This window comes from Engystomops pustulosus, chromosome 10 (assembly GCF_040894005.1).
Source record: "Engystomops pustulosus chromosome 10, aEngPut4.maternal, whole genome shotgun sequence".
Taxonomy (NCBI): domain Eukaryota; kingdom Metazoa; phylum Chordata; class Amphibia; order Anura; family Leptodactylidae; genus Engystomops; species Engystomops pustulosus.
In genome coordinates, this window is record NC_092420.1 from 38744830 (window position 1) to 38768122 (window position 23293).

General features: G+C 41.6%; 1 protein-coding gene and 1 long non-coding RNA gene across 5 annotated transcripts in view; one reads left to right on the forward strand and one right to left on the reverse strand.

Moving 5' to 3' along the window:
• FIRRM (FIGNL1 interacting regulator of recombination and mitosis) overlaps positions 1-23293 on the reverse strand; it is a 112020-nt gene that overhangs the window by 7230 nt on the left and 81497 nt on the right. The window contains exons 22-23 of the mRNA XM_072128378.1: positions 6416-6496; positions 5375-5497 (exon numbers count right to left, since the gene is read on the reverse strand). Coding sequence (XP_071984479.1) covers positions 5375-5497; positions 6416-6496 — 204 coding nt within the window. The remainder of the gene's footprint in view (positions 1-5374; positions 5498-6415; positions 6497-23293) is intronic.
• LOC140104727 (uncharacterized) overlaps positions 979-23293 on the forward strand; it is a 102615-nt gene continuing 80300 nt past the window's right edge. Inside the window, exon 1 of one of the 4 annotated variants that reach the window (XR_011850395.1) lies at positions 979-1252. This is a non-coding gene — a long non-coding RNA (uncharacterized lncRNA). The remainder of the gene's footprint in view (positions 1253-23293) is intronic. The other 3 variants (XR_011850394.1, XR_011850396.1, XR_011850397.1) reach the window with 3 other exon arrangements.

The following is a 23293-nucleotide window of genomic DNA, read 5'->3' on the forward strand; positions in this document are numbered from 1 at the left end:
AAAATGGCTGTGACACATATTAATTCTGTCTGAGTTTCCACTCCGCCAAAGCCACGCCCCTTTTCGGAGAAGAGTTGGAGCAGATGGAAAAAGTCATTTTTTCTGTCCCCGACAGCTAATAAATAGGTCTGAGAGCAGAACATGTGGTGAGAGCGCCACAAAACTGGCGGAAACACCATAGTAAATGTCCCCCATGGCGTTTTTGGGCCGCTTTTACTAAGTGCGTTTTCAGATCGTTAAAAAACGCATCCGTTTTTTAAAAACGTGTGCGTTTTTGGAAAACGCATGCGTTTTTGTCCGTTTTTTCTTTGCGCAATTTCGGAAAAACTGACAAAAACGGATGCGTTTTCAAAAAACGCATGCGTTTTTTAACGCATGCGTTTTTAACGATCTGAAAACGCACTTAGTAAAAACGGCCCAAAAACGGCATGTGTGTCTTCACCCTTAGGGCGCGTTCACACGTTGCGTTTTGACCTGCGTTTTCATTGCGTTTGAAACGCATATACAACAGCTGAGGAGAGGTGATTTGCCTAATTTCATCACTGTTAACGCATGCGTTAACAAAACGCATCGTAAACGCGATGTTAACGCATGCGTTAACAAAGCGTTAACGCATGCGTTTTGTTAACACATGCGTTAACATTGCGTTTACAAATGTAAACAGTAATGTAATTAGGCAAATTATCTCACATCAGCTGTTGTATATGCGTTCCAAACGCAATGAAAACGCAACCAAAACGCAACGTGTGAACGTGCCCTTAGGGCGCGTTCACACGTTGCATTTCGGTCGTGTTTTCATTGCGTTTGAAATGCAGTACAACAGCTGATGAGAGGTGATTTGCCCAATTACATTACCGTTTACGTTTGTTAATGCAATGTTAATGCATGCATTAACAAAACACATGTGTTAACGCTTTGTTAACGCATGCGTTAACATCGCGTTTACGATGCGTTTTGTCTTCGCGCTGGCGCTAGCCTTCGTCTGGGGGATGTCGTCTGCTGGATGTAGCCTGACTGGCTGTTGTCCGTTGAAATTCCCTGTTTGCAGGAATTAATCAGACTTGCTGTTTGCTGAAACAAGTCAAACCCATTCCTCAGCTGGCCAAAATCAGCCACTCCTATAGCTAGAAACTCTGAAAAGATACATACTGGGTGAAATGGGCAGACCATTGAACAGCTAAACTGTTCACAATAGCAGCACACGTGTCGATGAGCGTGTGAAACACAGACAAGAAACTCTGACATCTAAACAGTGAGTACAGGAACACATTTTGGAACATCATTTGTCTTTATAAGCACACAGACCGAAAGAAAGTTTAAAGGATATAAAATAAAAAAGTAAACTACCCCATTTTCATATAATCCAACTGTATTGTATAAACAGTAGAAAAAAAAGGTATAAACGCAGCCAAGACGGCCCATCTGCCATCACCCTATGCGTGATGCCACAAATGACGCTTTTGGTCTGTTTATTCCATTTATCTTAATAGATAAACAGGTTGTAAGCAGCCAAACGCATGGTAAACTGCCAAAAACTGACCAAAAACGCCATGTGTGGCATCACCTTTAGGGTGAAGACACACATGGCGTTTTTGGGCCGTTTTTACTAAGTGCGTTTTCAGATCGTTAAAAAACGCATCTGTTTTTTAAAAACGCATGCGTTTTTTCCGAATTTGCGCAACTAAAAACTGACAAAAACGGATGCGTTTTCAAAAAACTGATGCGTTTTTTAACGCATGCGGTTTTTACGATCTGAAAACGCACTTAGTAAAAATGGCCCAAAAACGCCATGTGTGTCTTCACCCTTAGGGCGTGTTCACACGTTGCGTTTTCATTGCGTTTGAAACGCATATACAACAGCTGAGGAGGGGTGATTTGCCTAATTACATCACTGTTAACATGTCCGTTTACAAAACGCATCATAAACGCAATTAAACGCATGCGTTAACATTGCGTTTACAAACAAACTGTAATGTAATTAGGCAAATCACCTCTCATCAGCTGTTGTATATGCGTTTCAAACGCAATGAAAACGCAACCAAAACGCAACGTGTAAACGCGCCCTCAGGGTGAAGACACACGTGGCGTTTTTAGTTAGTGCGTTTTCACATCGTTAAAAACGCATGCGTTAAAAAACGCATCAGTTTTTAAAAAACGCATCCGTTTTTGGCCGTTTTTATTGAGCAATTTCGGAAAAACGGACAATAATGCATGCGGTTTTTTAATGCATGCGTTTTTAACTATGTGAAAACGCACTAACTAAAAACGGCCTAAAAACGCCACGTGTGTCTTCACCCTTACAGAGGGACGTGTGCATAGGAGGTTTGGTGATGGGACATGGAGTACCAATCTTACTGCAATTAACTGTTAGGTTGTGTTCAGACTGGACATAGAATAGTCACCACATATAGGTTTTATTGGACTTTGGTTACTATAAAAAGTAAATCCTGCACAAATTGAGGACAACTATACCTGGAACAGTAGGAATAAATAGGAATGCCCTGATTTTGCTGCTGACAGCCCTGAATGTGATATTGGTGTATATATTACACTTTTTCTGCTAATATGAATTTTGTGAGACCCTGTCCTCACGAGGTTTTAATGAATATGTCTAATGTGTGTGTGCCTTTAATAGTGGTATTAGCCACCTAGTGGATTAATAGAGATATTTCTATGATATTTATAATTGTTGTTTTTGTTTTTTTGATGCATAGAAATTATGGATTGTAACATGCAGTTGTGGATGTCCTGTTTTGCATAAAATATTTACAAAATGTTTATAAATTATTTTTATAATACTGTAAGTTTACTGTAAGTATTTTTATGCTATAAATATAGCCAGATTTACTTAATAAGCTATACTTGTTAGACTTCTTCACAGGCAGTGTCAGTTTTTCCTTTAAGGTTTTCAAAATTCTTTTAAATAATAAAACAGACAAAAGCCGTCTTCAGACTCAGGGCGCGGTCCCACGGTGCGTTTGCAAACGCAGACGCAGACCAAACCACGCCCACCGGGGCGGTCCGCGGTCCGATCGCATCGGCGTTTTCCATAGAAACATAGAGAAACGCCGATGCGATTGGACCGCGGACCGCCCCGGTGGGCGCGGTTTGGTCTGCGTCTGCAAACGCACCGTGGGACCGCGCCCTAAGGCTGGTGCCACACGCACCCACCGGGGTGGCCCGCGGCCCGATCGCATCGGCGTTTCTATGGTAACACCTGCAATCGGGAACGAGGGTGCGGCTTGCAAACGCAGACAAAGTGGCACGTGTGGCACCAGTCTAACGTATGGTAGGAGCAGGCTGCATCCTGGTTTAGCATAGCGACGACTGGAGAAGGCGAGGGGTGAGGAGCATAAAGGGTGAAGACACACATGGCGTTTTTAGGCCGTTTTTGGGCCGTTTTTAGTTAGTGCGTTTTCAGATCGTTAAAAAACGCATGCGTTTTTGACAGGTTTGAGCAATTATCTTAATTCAAACTGGTCAAAAACGCATGCGTTTTCAAAAAACGCATGCGTTTTTTAACGATCTGAAAACGCACTAACTAAAAACGGCCTAAAAACGCCATGTGTGTCTTCACCCTAAGGCTGGCGCCACACGTGGCGCTTTTGTCTGCGTTTGCGAACGCAAACGCAGACAAAGTCGCGCCCACCGGGGAGGGCCTCGGCCCGATCGCATCGGCGTTTCTATGGAAACGCCTGCGATCGGGAACGAGCCGCCGGTGTTTCGTGTTAATTTAACGCGAAACACCGGCGTCTCGTTCCCGATCGCAGGCGTTTCCATAGAAACGCCGATGCGATCGGGCCGAGGCCCGCCCCGGTGGGCGCGACTTTGTCTGCGTTTGCGTTCGCAAACGCAGACAAAAGCGCCACGTGTGGCACCAGCCTAAGGAGCTGTGCAGCCACACCATATTTCTATCAGTACAATTAATATGGGATTTACATACATTACATTAAAACAAGAACTAATGCAAGTACAAAATACAAAAACTACAGTGATCAGGAAACAAGTGCCCGTGAGGGCTCTCCATCTTTCTTATACTGTACTGTACTATCAAAATGGATACCCTCCCTAAAATATTATATATCTTCCAAGCACTGCCGATCCCACTATCACGATCATTCTTTAGTAAGCTTAGATCTCAGATTTATCTGGAAGGGGCAACGACCCCGTATACGACACTTCTTATTATCGCGTCATAAACTCAAAGCTATGGGTGATGCCACAAATGGAGTTTTTGGTCCGTTTTTGGGCTGGTTTTAGTCCGTTTTTCCAAATTATCTTAATAGATAAACAGGTTGTAAGCAGCCAAACGCATGGTAAACTGCCAAAAACTGACTGAAAATGGATGTTTAAAAACGGACCAAAAACGCCATGTGTGACATCACCCTGAGGGCGCGTTCACACGTTGCGTTTTGACCTGCGTTTTCATTGCGTTTTAAACGCATATACAACAGCTGAGGAGGGGTGATTTGCCTAATTACATCACTGTTAACATTTCCATTTACAAAACGCGATGTTAACGCATATGTTAACAACGCATTAACACATGTTTTGTTAACACATGCGTTAACATTGCATTTACAAAGGTAAACAGTAACGTAATTAGGCAAATCACCTCTCATCAGCAGTTGTATATGCGTTTCAATGCAAACGCAATGAAAACGCAGGTCAAAACGCAACGTGTGAACGCGCCCTCAGGCTTAGGTTCACGAAACGCCTGCGTGCAGACCAAACGGTTAATCTTACGCCATTGGACGTCTCCTTCCCCACCATCTAGGGCAGAATTTGTGGATTGTCTTAATCATATTATGAAAATGGAATAGCTCACGGCTCTAGATAATTTTAAGTTTGACACATTTCTTAAAATTTGGTATACCTAGTGTATCTATCGGACCTCAGCGGCCATGACTTATTGGTTTTCCACTGGAGATACTTAGCTGTCGTTACTTTGTGTTACCCTAATGTTCTTTCCTTAGTCCTTGTCTATCCCCTTTTCTCATTTGTATTACGGTTCAAATTTACATATGTTCTTTATATGTCAAGATTTTTTCTTAAGCTGTGCTCTCACGATGTTCTGATCCATACAGATCGTCACTTTAGCCTACAATTTGTCATTTAAATCAGCGCACGGTTTTTGTTTTTCAATGCACAGTATTTTCAGTAAAGATTATTTGCCCATACTGCACTATACTAACTGCATTGAGGTAATTTGTGGAAGAGTAGCATTTTTTACGTATCGAATCTGTACATTTATTTATATATAATGTGTGTGCGTTTTTTTTATCCTGTGGATGATCCACCTTTTTAGCTTTTACATTTTTTTATTCATTTTATTCAGTGGTGGCGTTATGTGATTTTGAATAACAATACTCACCTCTAAGGAAATAGGCCCTTCTTTGTGTTTCTTTGTTGTTTTACCAAAAAATGTCTCTAAAACTTGTTTTTCATCTTTAAGTCGTTGCAATCTTTTATTATTTTCTTCAGTTAAAAGGTTATTCTACAACGACATACATATGCACAAACTCACAATGCAGAAATTCTTTAAAGAAAGATTATATCTCAATGATTTCACATCAACATAGTGAGCTAAATTCAGGAATGTTGGTTCATAAACCATAATAATAACCTACCGTATTTTTTGGACTAAGGCGCCATCAATAAATGCCTGCTAAAATGTCTAGGTTAATATAAAAGGCGCACCAGATTATAAGGATGAATGACCAGCAGGTGGCAGACCTGTGCACAGTTAAAAGCAGCTGTTATCTGTAAGTACAGTTCATATATAAGGCGCACTGGACTATAAGGCGCACCTTTTGATTTCTGAGAAAATCTAAGGATTTTTTGTGTGCCTTATAGTCCGAAAAATATGGTATTCAAAAATCGGGTTAAATTTACAAGAACGGGAGCTAGCCACATAGCTGCGCAGAATAAGTGCATGACCCCAGGCTTCACAGGTGCACAAGCCCTGGCGCTGACCCTGTGTGTCCTGATGAGGGAGAGATGCAAAGTTGAGGGCCAGTTATCTGAGGCTTAGCGGCAGTGACGAATGGAGGAGCTCCCCCATATTCTTAACTCTATAACTGCAACGTTGGCATAAAAGTTATTTCAACACAGAGGGATCGTCCCGAGGTCTAACTAATACCGACTGCACTCATACCAAAGTATAAGTCTTATGTAGGCTTGTCAGTGGTGAGAGGTTCCCTATAATCTAACCTAATAGACCACAAAGTGCTGGATAACTTTTTAATATCAAATAGGGTTTGAAACTTACCTTTCCGCTATATAAATAGTATAGAATATAAGTTTAGAATATCTATTTATTAGTAAGAATAGTCTGCAGCTGCATCCACTTAAAATACTAATGAATCCTAGACGATCGCTTTAAGAGGCGGTGGCCAAGCAAGGAAAAAAATACCTTGTTTAAAAACCATACAACACTGTTCTTGGTCTCTTCTGAATTGAGACATTGTGGGACAATTTCCTCATAGATGGTTTCCTATGTAAGAGAAAAAAAAAACAGTTTCTGTTAGGCAAAATATTTACATTGTTAACTGTATGAAATTTATTCATACTGGTATTTCCACAACAGTAAAATGTGTTTCTCAAGAAACTTGAGCATAGGCCCCAAATACTGAACATGCTACCTCACTGTGATCCCCAAAATGTTGCTGTTGGCCACGAGCTTACTCCTGTCCAGTGATAATGTTTCTTCAAAGTGCATCTTGTTGAACCTTTAAGTCCATTTATGTGAACTGGATCTTATAAACTGACGAAAGTACACGAATGACCCACTGTTCTAAAAATTTTTCTTCTGTATTATTATCATAGAAACCTATCTGACTCGCACACTTCACACCCACAGCCCATGGGGGCACAACCACATTATCCCCCCTCCCCTCCCTGCTTATGTGCCTATTGAATGCAATTGTACAGAGCCATTCTGTTTATCGATGCAGTCACGATTCTTCCATACACTGACTATTCACTGCAACCACCTATTGATTACTGCCTAGTGGATGCCTCCACCACGGACATATACCCAGATGCACACCCAGGTGTACAAAAGTTCACCTGGACACACACTGCGTATATAGACACATATAAAGCCACAAAGAATAAACTTGATTAATGCTTACAGATTACAAAAAGAGTATATATTTTTCAATGAAGTTAACATCAAATTAATCTGAAGTACACTCTATACATTTGTTAATGTGGTAAATGACTATTCTAGCTACAAACGTCTGTTTTTTAACACAGTATCTATATAGGTATATATAGGCCCATTTCCAACAACCACCAATTCCAATGCTTTAATGGTACATTGTGTTTGCTAACTGTGTAAGAAGGCTAATGGATGTTTAGTTTTAGAAAACCCTTGCTTTACTGACATGTGACGTAATAGTATGTCACATGCCGGGTGCATGGAGTGGGCTCACGGGCCGTAGTCTCCATAGCTGGTAAGTCTCTGCTGCATATTGTAGCAAAGGCTTACCGGTAACACATGCGATCGGTTAACCTGCTGATAGCCACCGGCAAAACTGCTGACCATGCGCCGCCATCTTGCCGAGGATCGTCACTCCCCGTGACGTTATCGTCATCTTGTGAAGACCGGAGGTTCTTGTTTTAACTCTTTCATTAAAATGTCTGATCAGCATATTGTAATGAATGAGGAGGAAAATACTGCAATATACTGTAGTATGGCATACAGTAGTATGGCAGTTTATGATAGGATCGATCAGACAACCTAGGATTAAAGTACCTTAGGGAGTCTGAAAAATTTTAAAAAATTCTAATCACCCCCCTTTCCCTAGAACTGGTAATAGAAATAAACAGTAAAAATCACAAACACATTAGGTATCGCCGTGTCCGAAAATGCCCGATCTATCAAAATATAATAAAGGTTTTTCATTGGCCGCTATTTTACGTTACAGGGTTAAACACAAAGTCGAAAATGGCACTTTTTTTTCCATTTTAAGAAATATAAAAAATGATCAAAATGTCGTACAGTCCTAAAAGTGGTACCATTGAAAACGGCATCAGGTGTCTCAAAAAAATGACACCACCCACAGCTCCAAAAGCCACGAAAAGAACAGAGGCATGAAAAATAGATCAAGCAAATAATATCTTTATTAATAGAAAAATACACCACAAAACATGCTTAAAGGAAACCTACCACTTCTGAAGGTAGGTATGAGATGTAAACACCGGGCACCAGCTCAGGGTGAGCTGGTGCCGGAGCTTACCTTAGCTAGTGTTTTAAACCGCTATATCGCGGTTTAAACACATTTTGATTTACAGCCCCGAGGTAGCTTCGGCACGCCGTGCGCGTGTGACGCCTCCTTTACTTCCAATGGAGGCGCGTGCGCAGCACCGAAGTTACCTCGGGGCTGTAAATCAAAATGTGTTTAAACCGCGATATAGCGGTTTAAAACACTAGCTAAGGTAAGCGCCGGCACCAGCTCACCCTGAGCTGGTGCCCGGTGTTTACATCTCATACCTACCTTCAGAAGTGGTAGGTTTCCTTTAAAAACCTTTTGTGAACGAAGTCACAAATGAATGAGATCCACGGGAAAGTGCTGAACACATGATAATGTGCACTGTTCCCGGGAACTCCAGCTCCTCCTACTGGCCACAATATAGTATACAACCATGTACAGAAATAAATATTATAAATGGTGAACTAATCAGATCTTTTGACAAGTCCATACAAATGCAAAATAACAAGAAAAAGAGAGGTAAAACACAATAGTGGATGGACACATAATTTAAGGATCAGCACAAAACCATGTATAAATAAGAAAATTGTATACCTAATGGCGGTGCCACACGTGGCGCTTTGTCTGCGATTGCAAGCGCAAACAAAGTCGCGCCCACCGGGCCATTGTGAGAGTTTCATAGAACGAACAAATGCAGTGCTCCAGATTCTGAACCAGTTCAAGGGAAGGTCAGTTTTATAGGTTCTCTAATCAGCCAAACTGTTTTCATCTGTGCTAGCATACTTAACCCCTTCCCACCGCAGACCCTTTTTAGTTTTTGCATTTTCAATTTTCACTCCCCACCTTCAAAAATCTATAAGGGTGGTGGCACACGTGCAGTTTTGTCTGCGTTTGCAGACAAAGCCACACCCACCGGGTTTCTATGGAAGCACCTGCGATCGGGAACAAGCCGCCGGTGTTTCGCGTTAAATTAACGCAAAACACCGGCGGCTCGTTCCCGAGCGTCAAAGTCACGCCCACCGGGGCCGGCCTCGGCCCGATCGCATCGGCGTTTCTATGGAAACGCCTGCGATCGGGAACGAGCCGCCTGTGTTTTGCGTTAATTTAACGCGAAACACCGGCGGCTTGTTCCCGATCGCAGGTGTTTCCATAGAAACCCGGTGGGTGTGGCTTTGTCTGCAAACGCAGACAAAACGGCACGTGTGCCACCACCCTTATAGATTTTTGAAGGTGGGGAGTGAAAATTGAAAATGCAAAAACTAAAAAGGGTCTGCGGCGGGAAGGGGTTAAGTATGCTAGCACAGATGAAAACAGTTTGGCTGATTAGAGAACCTATAAAACTGACCTTCCCTTGAAATGGTTCAGAATCTGGAGCACTGCATTTGTTCGTTCTATGAAACTCTCACAATGGCCAGAAAAAAAATAACTTTTATATGAAACTTGACAGTCTATTCTTGTCTTAGAAATGAAGGCCGTTTCATGTGAAAAATTGGAAAGAAAAGGTTAAGATTTCCTATCAGTGTGTACTACTCCCCTTAGAGGAGAGCACAAACAGGCTCTAACCAGAGTAGAAAAAGAGGTTGGAGGCCTTGATGCATAACTAAGCAACAAGAATTGTACAAGTCTCTACTTTGAGAAACCAAGGCCTCACAGGTCCCCAACTGGCAGATTAATTAAATAGCATCTGCCATAACACCAGTGTCAACCTCTACAGTGAAGTGGCGACTCCAGAATGCTAGCCTTTAGGGCTGAGTGGCAAAGAGAAAGCCATATCCGAGACTGGCTAATAAAATGAAAAGATTAATATAGGCTAAAGAACACAGACAGAGGAAAATTGGAAAAAACTAAAGACAAATCTAAGCTTGAGGTATTTGGATCACACAAAAGAACATTTGTGAGACGCAGAACAACTGAAAAGATCCTGAAAGAGTGGCATATGTCAAGGATGGTCTGGGGTTGCTTTGGTGCTGGTAAAGTGGGAGATTTGGACAAGGTCAAAGGGATTTTGGATAAGGAAGGCGTTTCACTCCATTTTATAACACCATGCCATACCCTGTGGACAGCACTTGATTGGAGTCAATTTCATCCTACAACAGGACAATGATCCAAAGCAAAAGATTTTGAAATGTCCTTTAAAATGTTTGTTCCGTTCCTGATTTAAAAATTTAGGCCAAGGGAGAGCAACATTTATTGGTCCATGGGCCATACTGTCATACTGGTCAACTTTGAGGGACCGCTTCAGTAACTAGCACTCTAGATGCACCAACATCCACAGTACAGTACAAAATGCCAACAAACAAATTATAAATGTCAGCAATATATCCCACCCCAGAAACCAAATACTGCATTCAGAGCAGAATCCAGAGCAGATAATAATATTACTTAAAGGGGTATTCTCGTCTGGGCGCTCACATTCTGTTTCATTAATCTCCCATATATAAACATTTCTTCAATTAGATGTTATTAAAAAAAAAGTACCTGCTTGAAGATAATTTCTCATAAATGTAGTCATATGGTCCCTTAGAAACAAGACTGTGTCCTCGGATACGGCCACCTCTGCAATAGGCATTGCACAAAGACACAAAAGGTTTCTGTATATGAAATGTCCAGGAGTTGCTGCAGGTCCCACAGCCGTCCTGTGGTAATGATTGCTGAATCCAGGTGGTCAGGCAGGGCTCAATAGCGCATGTCTGGCCACTGCTGTCAAAATTTGAGGTTGTTGTATCCGAGGAAGCTATCTCGTTTCTAAGGGACAACATGGCTACATTTATGAGAAATTATCTTCACACAGGAACATTTTTTTAATAACATCTGTGATAATAATATTACTCTTCCACAGTTTGTTTGTTATATATATATATATATTTTTTTTTTTCTCTTTCTTTGTGTTGTTTCATTCTGCCTGTTATAAATCATTAGGCTCCATTTGTTTAACCCCTAGGCGCACCAGGACGTTATAGTACGTCCCCGGGGCTAGATGCTTAGCGCACGGGGACGTTCTATAACGTCCTGCTTCTGGCACCGGCTCACGAACGGAGCCGGTACCAGAAGCAGCGGCTGTCAGCTGTCTAGTACAGCTGACAGCCTGCGCTAACACCCGCGATCGGAGCCGGCTCCGATCGCGGGTGTTAACCCCTTACACGCCGCGGTCAAACATGACTGCGGCGTGTAAGGGTGTAAGCGCTGTGGATCGGATCCCCCGTGCCGCTTACCGGGGGATCCGATCCTCTGCCGGGCAGCTCCGAGGACTGGCATGTGCCCCGGAGCTGCCCGGTCTCCATGGCAGCCAGACCCCTTCCGGGTCTGGCTGTAAACTGTCTGAGCATGCGCAAGCTTGCTCAGACAGTTTACACTGCTCTACAATAAAATAGTATTGTAGAGCAGTGTATTGAACTTAAACCAGTGATCAGAGCATCACTGGTTTAAGTTCAAGTATGTATAAGTAAAAATATGCAAAAACAGTTAACACTACACATTATAATAAATAAAAAATTAATACATAAAAATATAAGCCCCTAAAATGTCACTTTCCCATAAAAAAACTTAATAAAGTATAAAAAACATAAAAACACAAAAAAACCCCGCATATTTGGTATTGCCGCGTCCGTAACAATCTGCATAATAAAACAGAATTGTTACTGGACCCGCACGGTAAACGCCGGAGGAAAAAAACGCAAAAAACGTTCCGAAAAAAGATAATTTTTAATTAATACCCTATAAAAAATGCTCTAAAAAGTGATTTAAAAAATGTTATGCACTCCAAAATAAGCCCACTAAAAAGAACAACTGTTCTCGCAAAAAATAAGCCCCTAACAAGATTTATCTGCCAAAAAATAAAAAAGTTATGCATATAAAAAGATGGTGATGCTAAAATGAATAAGATTTTCTCCAAATTAGTTTTTATTCAGTACAATTGAATAAAATACACAAAACCCCCACATATTTGGTATCCCTGCGTCCGTAACAATCTGTATAATAAAACAGAATCGTTATTAGATCCGCAAAGTGAACCCCGTAAAAAACAACCTAAAAAAACTCTCTCTGATAAAGATGATTTTTTATTAATGCCCTTTAAAAATGCTCTAAAAAAGTGATTTTAAAAAGTTACGCAATCTAAAATAAGACCACTAAAAAGAGCTATCATTCTTGCAAAAAATAAGCCCTTAAACAGATTTTTGAGGTGAAAAATAAAAAAGTTATGCATATGTAAGTCGGTGATGCTAAAATTAACAACAATTTTGCCAAATTACTTTTTATTCAGTAAAAATGGGAAAAAATAAAAAAATATATATAAATGAAGTATTTTCATAAACGTGGCGACCCAAAGAATAAAAATAATATACTATTTTCATGGTATGGTTAACGGCCAAAAAAAAAAACACATAAAAATTTTCCTAAAAATTGATGATTTTCATTTCCCCCACCAACAAAGAGTTAATTAAATCTCACCAATTAGCTATAGATGCCCCAAAATTATGTATTAGAAAAGTGCATCTCATGTGGCAAAAGAAATAAGCCCCTATAGGTCCTCATTAAAAAAAAGAAAAAAATTATAGCCTGTACAATGTGACAGCAAATCTGCTCCGGATGGCGCCTCCTTCCCTTCTATGCCCGGCCGTGCGCCCATACAGCAGGTTACCACCACATGTAGGGTATCGGTGTACTCGGGAGAAATTGCGTATCAAACTTTGTGGAGCCTTTTTTCATTTTATCCATTACAAATGTTTAATTTTCCACCCAAAATGAGTGTATTGTGAAAAAATATTACAATTTGCAGACTCCACCTCCATTTTGTTTTAACCCCTATAAAACACGTAAAGGGTTAACAAACTTCTTAAAAGTGGTTTTTCATACGTTGAGGGGTGTAGTTTCCACAACGGGGTAATTTACGAGTCTCGCTATTATTTAGGCCTCTCAGTGTCAATTAGAAACTGTGCAGGTCCATCTAAATACAGGTTTTGGCGATTTTACAAAAAATGTGAAAAATGGCTCCCAAATTCTGAGCTTCATAACATTCTAGTAAAATATGTGGAATCTGAAAAAACCATGCCAACATAAAGCAGACATTTGGGAAATGTAAGTTATGAATTTATTTGGGTGCTATGACTTTCTGAATCAAAAGTAGAGAATTTAGAACGTTGAAAATAAAGAATTTTTCAACATTTTTGCCAAATTTTGTTTTTTTTCATAACTAAACGCAAAAGATTTCATCCAAATTTTTAAACTAATTTGAAGTACAATGTGTCACGAGAAAACAATCTCAAAATCCCCTGGATATCTCACAGCGTTCCCACGCTATAACCACTTATAGTGACACAGGCCAGATTTGAAAAATGGGGCCGCGTCCTTTAGGCCAAAAGATGCTGTGTCCCGTAGGGGTTAAGACCAGCCAGGAAGATGAGCCTGGCAGGGTGTTTATAACACCCCAGGGAGTCTATGTTTGATCAGAGAAGCATGGTCTTCCTAAGTGGTAAAACTAACACCTTTCGGCCAGAGTAGTCTAGCTAGTGGGGGATGAAAAGAAGCCACAGACTGCATGTTCTTCCCTCCAAATTCAGACAAAGGGTATATCATAGCTGTCCATAACTGGGACATAATTCATAATTATAGGTCCCAAGTTACACAGGACAGTTATGGGGCCTAGACACACTCCTGGACCGAAAATCAGAACATTAGCTGCAATGGAAGGCAGCCAATAGCAGAACACCCCTGATATTAGGCTAAGACACCCCGAGTTTGGTATGGGGTTAATGGGAATAACATGCCCGTTTGGTTGGAAGCCATGGCACAATTATGCCATCTTCCAATCAAAAGTTATGGGGTTCTGATAAAAACCTAGACCCAAAAAGTAGCTCACTGATGGGAGGGGGATAGAAAAATCCCCCTCACAGTGACATCACAGCCAGGGGTGGGGGTCAAAAATCACCTGGGTTTAAATTAATGAAGCAGCCACATAGTAGTGTTCAGTCTGAGGACTCTATAACACTAGAAGACTGGATCGATGCTTATGCCCTGTCCTCGGGCCAAAGAATTTCTTCCTATTCCACTAGCAAGAATTTTTTGTTTCGCTCTTCCCTCACTGTTTGTAAGTATCGTATGTGTATTGTTTTAATCCTTTTTTCATTTTATTATTTACAGAAAGGGAGCCCTTTTAGGACTGCCAAGGCAATAACAATTCATCAACAGAACTGTCCTAAGACAGAATGGAGCCTTATTAGTCAGGCCTAAAACATAACTTTTATTTTACTTGTAAAAGATTCAATCATAAATTTGTGACACACTTAGTTAAAAACCGCAAGTGTGAGGCTGTAGACTGTCCTAGTCTAATAAGTAATGCTGGGTGTGAACTCAGCCTATAAGTATCTATCTCTGGGCTAGCCCCGATCCCCTGATGACGCTGGTTCTCCGGCGAAACATGTCGGGGGGGCTATTGTTTGGCTTTTAATTTGCTAAGTCTGAGGCTGTTTAATCAACGGGCCGCTGCAGGGACCCAGAGATAGATACTTATAGGCTGAGTTCACACCCAGCATTACTTATTAGACTAGGACAGTCTACAGCCTCACACTTGCGGTTTTTAACTGTGTCACAAATTTATGATTGAATCTTTTACAAGTAAAATAAAAGTTATGTTTTAGGCCTGACTAATAAGGCTCCATTCTGTCTTAGGACAGTTCTGTTGATGAATTTTTTCATTTTATCTGACAATTTCTTTGAGTGTACTGCATTTTTATGTAAATTAAAACTTTTTAATAAGCCTCTGCTTGTAGCCTTAAAGAATCTGAGTCTCTAAAGGGAATCACGTTACCAGAGGTCATTATTAGCATAGTCCATGTAGTAAGCGTAGTTAAAGACAATACTGAAAACAAGCCAAAAAAAAGGGGAGAACAAGCAGGGCATACTTCTACATCAAACTCTTTGTCACCTGGAGAAACTGGGGAACTCTATGAGAATACTGTTCTTTGATTTCTCTAGTGCTTTCAACACTATACAGCTATGGCTGCTAAAAGACAACCTGGCTCTGGCTGGAGTGGACCACCAACTGTATAGTTGGATCCTAGACTACCTCACAAATCAACCTCAGTATGTGGTGTTTTGCAGTACATGTGCACCTCAAGGTACAGTTCTGGCTCCCTTTCTCTTCACATTGTACACAGAACACTTCAGGTTCGATTCAACTAGCTGCTACCTTCAGAAGTTCTCTAACTCTGCTATAGTAGGCCTCATTACCGGTGAGAATAACTGAGTACAAAGAATTCATCCAGGAATTTGTGGATTGGTGCCAACAAAACCACATTAGGATTAATGCTGGGAAGACCAAGGAGATGGTGGTGGACTTCTGTAAAGTTCAGTCATCCTTCTCAATCAGTGGTCATCCAGGGGAACGGACATTGAGGCAGTGAAGTCCTATAGGTTATAAGCAAAAAAGGAACAGATGGGGGCCACTGCACTTAGGCGACCCTTAGCCACTAGTAGCAACAATTAACATTGCTGAAAACATTATTAGGGTGCCGACTTGTTGGGTGGTGAGGAGGTGCTCTAGCTGACAAAGAGTCCATAAGAGTGCAGATAAAACATTCAAATGAGAAGAAAAAAGTAAAGCTGGCACTCTCCAATAAAAATCCAAACTTTATTTCAACACAATTAAAACAACATCGTTGCGGGAGGGAAGCAAAAAGCAGCAGGAGCCCACAGAAGGCGACTGTCCGTTTTGCGCTTCGAAAGCGCTTAATCCTACCTGACTTGCCGGCGTCCTCACCTGCACTTTTAATTATGGGCGCCAGACACAGTATCTAAGCAACCGCATAAACAAATGCTGTTAGTGGTTCGTTGACTGAAGTAGGCAGTCCTTATGTATAAGAGGTAAGTATATAACAATAAACAATGTATTACTACAGCTAAGTAAGCCAGTTGAATATATATACTATGTTGTCTCTATAAGCGCAATGTCACAATAGACCAGAAACTGCAATGGCAATATATATATAGAAACACAGATGCTAAAATGGGAACACGAACAAAGGGACAGGACTCTGAGAGCAGGCAGTGAGAGCGGTATACAGATACAATTACTTATGAAAGTTACAAAAACGCTCCCATTTCATTTTTGTCATTCAGACCCAATGGACCCAGTGCGTTGGTTCTAATTATCCAGGAAGCTTCTCGTCGAAGCAGAGTCTTATGTCTGTCACCTCCATTGGGAGGTACAGGGGCAGCTTCTAAACCTGCAAAGGAAATGGTGTAATTGTCATTGGCGTGCATTTCTTTGATGTGTTCAATAAGACGTGGTGCTCCCTCTCCTGTCCTAATTGAATTGCGATGTTCCCGATATCTGATGAATAGCTTTCTTATGTTTTTTCCTATATAAAATCTGCCACAAGGGCAAAGCAAGACGTAGACCACAAATCATGTTTTACATAAAATAAAGTGTTTAAGAGAGTGTGTGTAACCTCCAATACTGAGATGTTTTCCTCTCAAGGACAAAAACTGCAGCTTCCACAATGGTAATTTCCATGTGGTATGGATTTTTCTAACCAATTTTTCTCTTTGGGTAAGCGGCTGCAAACTTTATGATCTTTTATTGTTTTGCTCCGCCGAAATGTGATGAGAGGACCTTGCTCTGCTATCTTTTTTAATTGGGGATCAGTTTTCAATAAATACCAGTTATGGATTGCAGACCTGATTTTATACACTAAAGGGGTATAGTCAGAAGAAAGGACAAACCTCTGTGTCTTTTTTGTTTTGCTTTTTAGCAAACTTGCTGGTTCCGTTTGTTTTTCATGTGCTTGTGGCAGTGGCAGTGGGTAACCTCTTTTAAGAAATTTTTGAGTAAGCAGTTCCGCCTGTGCAATAAAACCTTCTGTGTTACTATTAATGCATCTGAGGCGGAGATATTGCCCATACGGAAATGCTTTTTTTTTTTTACAGGATTTGGATGGTAACTCTCGTAGTGTAGGTAAGTATTTACGGCTGTGGGTTTATTGTAGACGGTGGTTCTAATTGTATTATGTGCTAGGTTAACCAACATGTCCAAAAATTCAATATGGGCATCATCAATCTTATATGTGAAGAACATGTTCATCGCATTGGCATTAAGATATGCCATAAAAGAAAAAAAGTCTTCATTGGAACCAGAACAAATTATGAACACGTCGTCCACATATATAGAGAGACAAATTTGGTTGATGAATGGATTTTCAACCGTATAGACGTATCTATCCTCAAAAAAGGCCAAGAACATATTGGCATAGGTGCAGGCTACAGGGGTGCCCATGGAGGTACCATCTATTTGTTTATACCAGGTATCTCCAAACCTGAAGGTGTTATGAGAAAACAAAATTCAAAGCTTCACAAATAAAATTGATAGTTGGTACGTCTTTTCCTGTCTGCTGCATAATACGCTTTACAGCCTCAACACCTATACATTGTGGGATCCTGGTATATAAACTTTCTACATCAACCGTAGCCAATTTAAGACCGTCCTGCCAGGTAAACTCTCTGATACAACTGAGAAATTTGTTGGTATCTTTAAGATACGATGGGATATGGGAAAGTAAGGGCTTGAGGAGCCATTCTAAATATTGAGAGAGGTGTTCTGTTATAGATCCTACACCAGCCACTATAGGGCGTCCCGGTGGATTTATTAGGTGTATTTTAGGCAAACAATACCATTCAGGCTTATGTGGGAAAGCCGAGAATAGTTTTTCGGCAGTTTTTTTTTTTTTTTTAAATGACACCTCGCTCAACATTAAATCTAAGGAAGGAATTAAGTTGTGTTTTAATTTTCTCCGTGGGGTCGTTTGTGAGTTTTGTGTAGACATTGGTGTTGCTAAGCTGTCTTTCGGCTTCATATGTGGTCTACGTCTTGCTTTGACCTTGTGGCAGATTTTATATAGGAAAAAACATAAGAAAGCTATTCATCAGATATCGGGAACATCGCAATTCGATTAGGACAGGAGAGGGAGCACCACGTCTTATTGAACACATCAGAGAAATGCATGCCAATGACAATTACACTATTTCCTTTGCAGGTTTAGAAGCGGTGGTTTAGAAGAGGTGACAGACATAAGACTCTGCTTTGATGAAAAGCTTCCTGGATAATTAGAACAAAAGCACTGGGTCCATTGGGTTTGAATGACAAAAATGAAATGGGAGCATTTTTGTAACTTTCATAAGTAATTGTATCTGTATACCACTCTCACTGCCTGCTCTCGGAGTCCTGTCCCTTTGTTCGTGTTCCCATTTTAGCATCTGTGCTTCTATATATAATACGCATAATGCCATTGCAATTTCTAGTACATATATTCAACTGGCTTACTTTATTGTTATATACTTACCTCGTATACATAAGGACTGTTTTGCTGGGCTGTGCTGTATTCCGATGGGACTGCCTACTTTCGTCAACGAACCACTCACAGCATTTGTTTATACGGTTGCTTAGATACGGTGTCCGGCGCCCGTAATTAAAAGTACAGGTGAGGACGCCGGCAAGTCAGGTAGGATTAAGCGGTTCTGAAGCGCGAAACGGACCGACGCCTTCTGTGGGCTCCTGCTGCTTTTTGCTTCCCTACCGCAACTATGTTGTTTTAATCGTGTGTTGGAATAAAGTTTGGATTTTTATTGGAGAGTGCCAGCTTTACTTTTTTATTCTCATTTGAAAGTCCTATAGGATGTCCTCATCAACTGGGCAGAGAACATAAACATACTTCACAGGAAGGGTCAGAGCAGGTTATACTTGCTGAGGAGGATGAGGGCACTCTGAGTGCAGGGGGCACTTAATACCTTCTTCAACTCAATAGTGTCATCAGTCATCTTCTTTGGTGTAGTCTGTTGGGGAAGCACCATCACCGCTAAGGAGAGGAGCACACTGGACAAACTGATTAGGAAAGCCAGCTCTTGGGGGGGGGTCCTTTTGACACAGGGCAGGTAGGTAGCTAAGAGGAAGATACTGTGTATGTTGAAATCTATTCTGGAGAATAGCTGTGCTGTGCTCACCACCTAACGAGCCCTTGCAGATCCCAGTCACAGACTGCATACCTAACTAATCATTGGATGTCTTCTTTTCATCATTTTTTTTTCCTTTTTGTTCATTTATCTCTAATATTTTTGTCATTGTACTCTCTATGCTCCTGTATCATTGGGAATTTCCACACTGCAGGACTAATAAAGGACTATCTTATCAAAACACTCTGTTCTCCTCTAATGCCAGAGAAGTATCTATTTTCATACGCAGAAATATTTTCTACCTCGATTGAGGTAGTAACTGACTTCGATGGCATGTTATATAGTTATGTTATTCTTCATGCCCTCCTTCATAGGGCCGCATTGATCCTCGCCAATTTATATGCTCCTCTGCACTTCAGGTGTGATCTCCTCCTTACTACCATCGATTTTATATTAACGCATATGAAAGTTCCAGTTTTGTGGGTAGGAGATTTTAACACTGTGTAGAATTGATCCTTAGACAGGAAACCATCGGCAGGTCGGTCGCCTCCCTCCTCCTCATCCACTGCTTTCTGATGGGAGCTTATCCTCCTATAACCCCATGTCCGACATTGATATGTGTCTAGATAACCTTTCCACCCTTCCCCTTGCTAAATTATACCTTAGCGACTCAATCTCTGTCCATGCCCCACTGTGTGTGCAGCTGCGCTGGGGATCCAAGCTCCCATCCCACCTGAAGGCTTGTCCTGTTATGGCTCAATATTCTACCACCTTCTGCAAACTTCTCCAAGCATTGGTCTTTCTTTCTTCCCACTGTCTGGGTGACTGCGTCCAAATCTATACACAGCCTCAAGAGAAATCGAGCATCTCCTTCCTGACGCCATGCGAGTCTGCCAAGTATCCCCCTTCCTGCCCTCTCCCCTGAGGACGTGACGGCGCTAGCAGCTCCTTTAGCGAAATTGGAGATTGCAGATACCATTGCCCAACTGTAGTTCTCCTGGGAAAGATGGCCTGCCAGCCGAGTTTTACAAGCAGCACACTGCTGTCCTGGCTCCAATTCTGAATTGTAGTTCTCCCTATACCAGGAAAGGATCCTACGTTCTGCGAGTCCCACAGGCTTATCTCCTTATCTCGTTAAAATTCTGGCGAAAGTCCTGGCCTGTTGGGTGTATTTAATCTTGACCAAATCTATCTATATTTAACCCTGACCAAAATGGCTTCATCCCGGTGACGTCCACTGCCTGTTACCTGCACACGTGGTCCATGATAACGGTGGGTTGAGGGTCTAAGTTTTCACCACATCCAACAAGTGGAATGGCTCTATTTGTGGTTGGCACTGGAGAGATTTAGATTCCTGAGCGGGTACATAGCCTGGACCAGTCTTCTATATCATTCCCTGGTGGTTTCAGTGATGGTCTACAGGTTCCCCTCCAGAGAATCCTCATTGACGAGGGCACTTAACAGGTTTGCCACCTCTCCTCCCTCCTACATGCTTTAGCTGTGAAGCCCCTGGCAGAGAAGCTTCGGTGCTCACCTGGTATCTGGGGACAGACATTTTGGGGGTGGAAACTGTTTGCCTATACACCAGTTATACAATACTTTTCCAAAGACTCTAGACCCTCTTTGAGCGCAGTACTAAGGGTAATTGCTGAATTCGGCCTCCATTCAGAGCTCAGGATCAATTTGTCTAAATCATAATACTCTCCTCATAAATTTATCCACCCACTGCAGCAGAGGCTGCGGCCCTGCCCGGCTGAGTTGCGTCAAAGATTAACTATCTGGGAATCTGAGTCACACGCTCTATTGTTTGTTGTTGTCACCATACTTGGTCATGGTCAAAACTGCATCTTTTCCTCCCTGACCATGTGTTGATCAAGATGATCCTTTACTGAAAACGTTACATGTCCTATTGCAGATGCCGTTTGATATACCAAGTACCTTTTTCCAAAAGATGCAAAGCCGTCTGGCATCTTCCATTTGCAAGGATAGGAGGGCAAGGGAGGCCATCCATTTGCTATTCAGCCCCTGGTAGGGAGGGGTGGGGTTCCCTGACTTTAAGCTATACTACTGGGCTGCTCGCCTGTCTCATTTCCCCTGGAAGCTTCCCCTAGAAAGGCTGCTCATTAGGCATCAATCCCCCTACTTTCTCTCCCCTGAGCATTAACTGTTTGAAGGCAATGGAAGAGCTAGAGTTCTATCCCCCTTGTTCCACCACTTTCTTTTTGTTGTAGGTGTGAGTACAGTCTCCTTATTATACTGCCGGCAAGTTCACTCCCTTGTGGAATAACCCGACCCTTTTCAAGCCCTCCTCAGTGCCTGGCTGGGCCACTTGGGTGGCCAGAGGGGTGAGTAATATCTGTGGGGACGGTGACTCTGTTCATTCCAGTAGATGAAAAACGTATGACCTGGCCAACTCCTTCCACCCACTATACCTCCAACTCCCCCATGCTGTAACTGCTCATTTTCCAGAAGAACGGCCGGTGGAGAAACCCCCCTCCCCTCCTTTTAGAAATTCCTGGCAGAGACCTGATCTCCTGCCTGTACCATGAGTTCAAAATAACAGAACAACACAATAACAGAGGTCACTTAAGACCTAATCATAAAGGTAACTCCACTATGCCAGATTGGTCAGAGGTGGCCCTCACAATTATTGAATAAATACTGGTCTAAACCCGCTGGTCTTTCTCAACTTCATCAATAAAGTTTCTCTATTTTACAAGTTCATTATTGGCATAGATTTCCCTCTTTTCGTCTAGTTTTTGGTATTTATTCTGTACCATGAGTTGTCTGCCCGATCTGCAATGGCCTCCCTCCCAGCAAGAGCTTGGATGAGGGAGCTAGACCCGCAGACAGATGAAGTGCGATATAGCCCTCACCACAGCTAAACTGGTTTCACCCTGCCTCTATGGATGTTGCAAATGTATATTCCTCATTGTGTGAATTTTTCCATGTAAAGAGCTGTGTGAGGCCCCGTTTTCGGTGTAACAAATTGCACTTCATAGTGATGAAATTTAGTATGCCATGCCATGTACTGGTAAGCAGGGGAAAAAATTCCAAATGCAGAGAAATTAGTGAAAAAACTAATTTACGCCATTTTCTTGTGGGCTTGTTTTTTAGGCTTTTACTGCGTACCCACAAAGACATGCCACCTTTATTATTTGGGTTACTACGATCACAGGGATACGAAAGGTTTTATTTTGTTTTAATAAATGTGGAAAAAATTTACAAAATGTATAAAATTCTTCATTTTGCCATATTCTGGCACGAATAACTTTTTGGCCACCCAGCGCAATTAGGTGCCGCAGTCGTGTGTCCCCGCTGCACTGGTTAATGCCGCGATCAGTGCCAGCATCAACTGATGTATATGTGTGGTGACACACACACAATAATTACAAAAAAGGCCTGAAGGTGGCCTCACTAAGACCCATTGGTCAAATTGAAAGAAGCTATATATAAAACCAAATAACTTTTTTTTTTAAATAAATTTAAAAGGAATTCCGAAAATACCACTGCACACAAGTGATTAAAAAATCTACAGAAAGTAGAGCCGGGGGAACCTCTGAGGACGCCACTGATGTGGTGAAATATGTCGGGGGGGGGGGGAGGCTGTAGTGTTCTTGTTTTATGTAGCAGTTAGAGAGCCAATTGAATTAACTTACAAGCCATAAAAACACAGTTGTTTGTGGTGCACAGTTTGCCCCTTTAGGAGCTACTCACGGTATAAGACCGGTCCACACAGTCTTTGAAAAAGTCCACAAAATAGAGAAAAATATTTTCACTATGACCGGAGCTCCAAGGATTCTAAAACTTAGATGAACAGCACCAATCTTCAATTTCTCCTGCTGAAAGTATGTCACCATTCAGACTAGCACCATCGCACTCTCATTCTCCTCCTTTATTATATTGTAACTGGAAGAAAATATGCAGGCAGATGGTGTGGTACGTTCCAACACGGTTAAAATTTATTCCAATTCATTATACTCACAAAAATCCAATAAAAATGCGCATATCACAAATTCACATAACGGGACGCTAGCTTTCTATCCGCCCGACCCAGGGTTTCGCCGGCAAGGCTTCTTCCGGGGCCCCGCATGCCTGCATATTTTCTTCCAGTTACAATATAATAAAGGAGG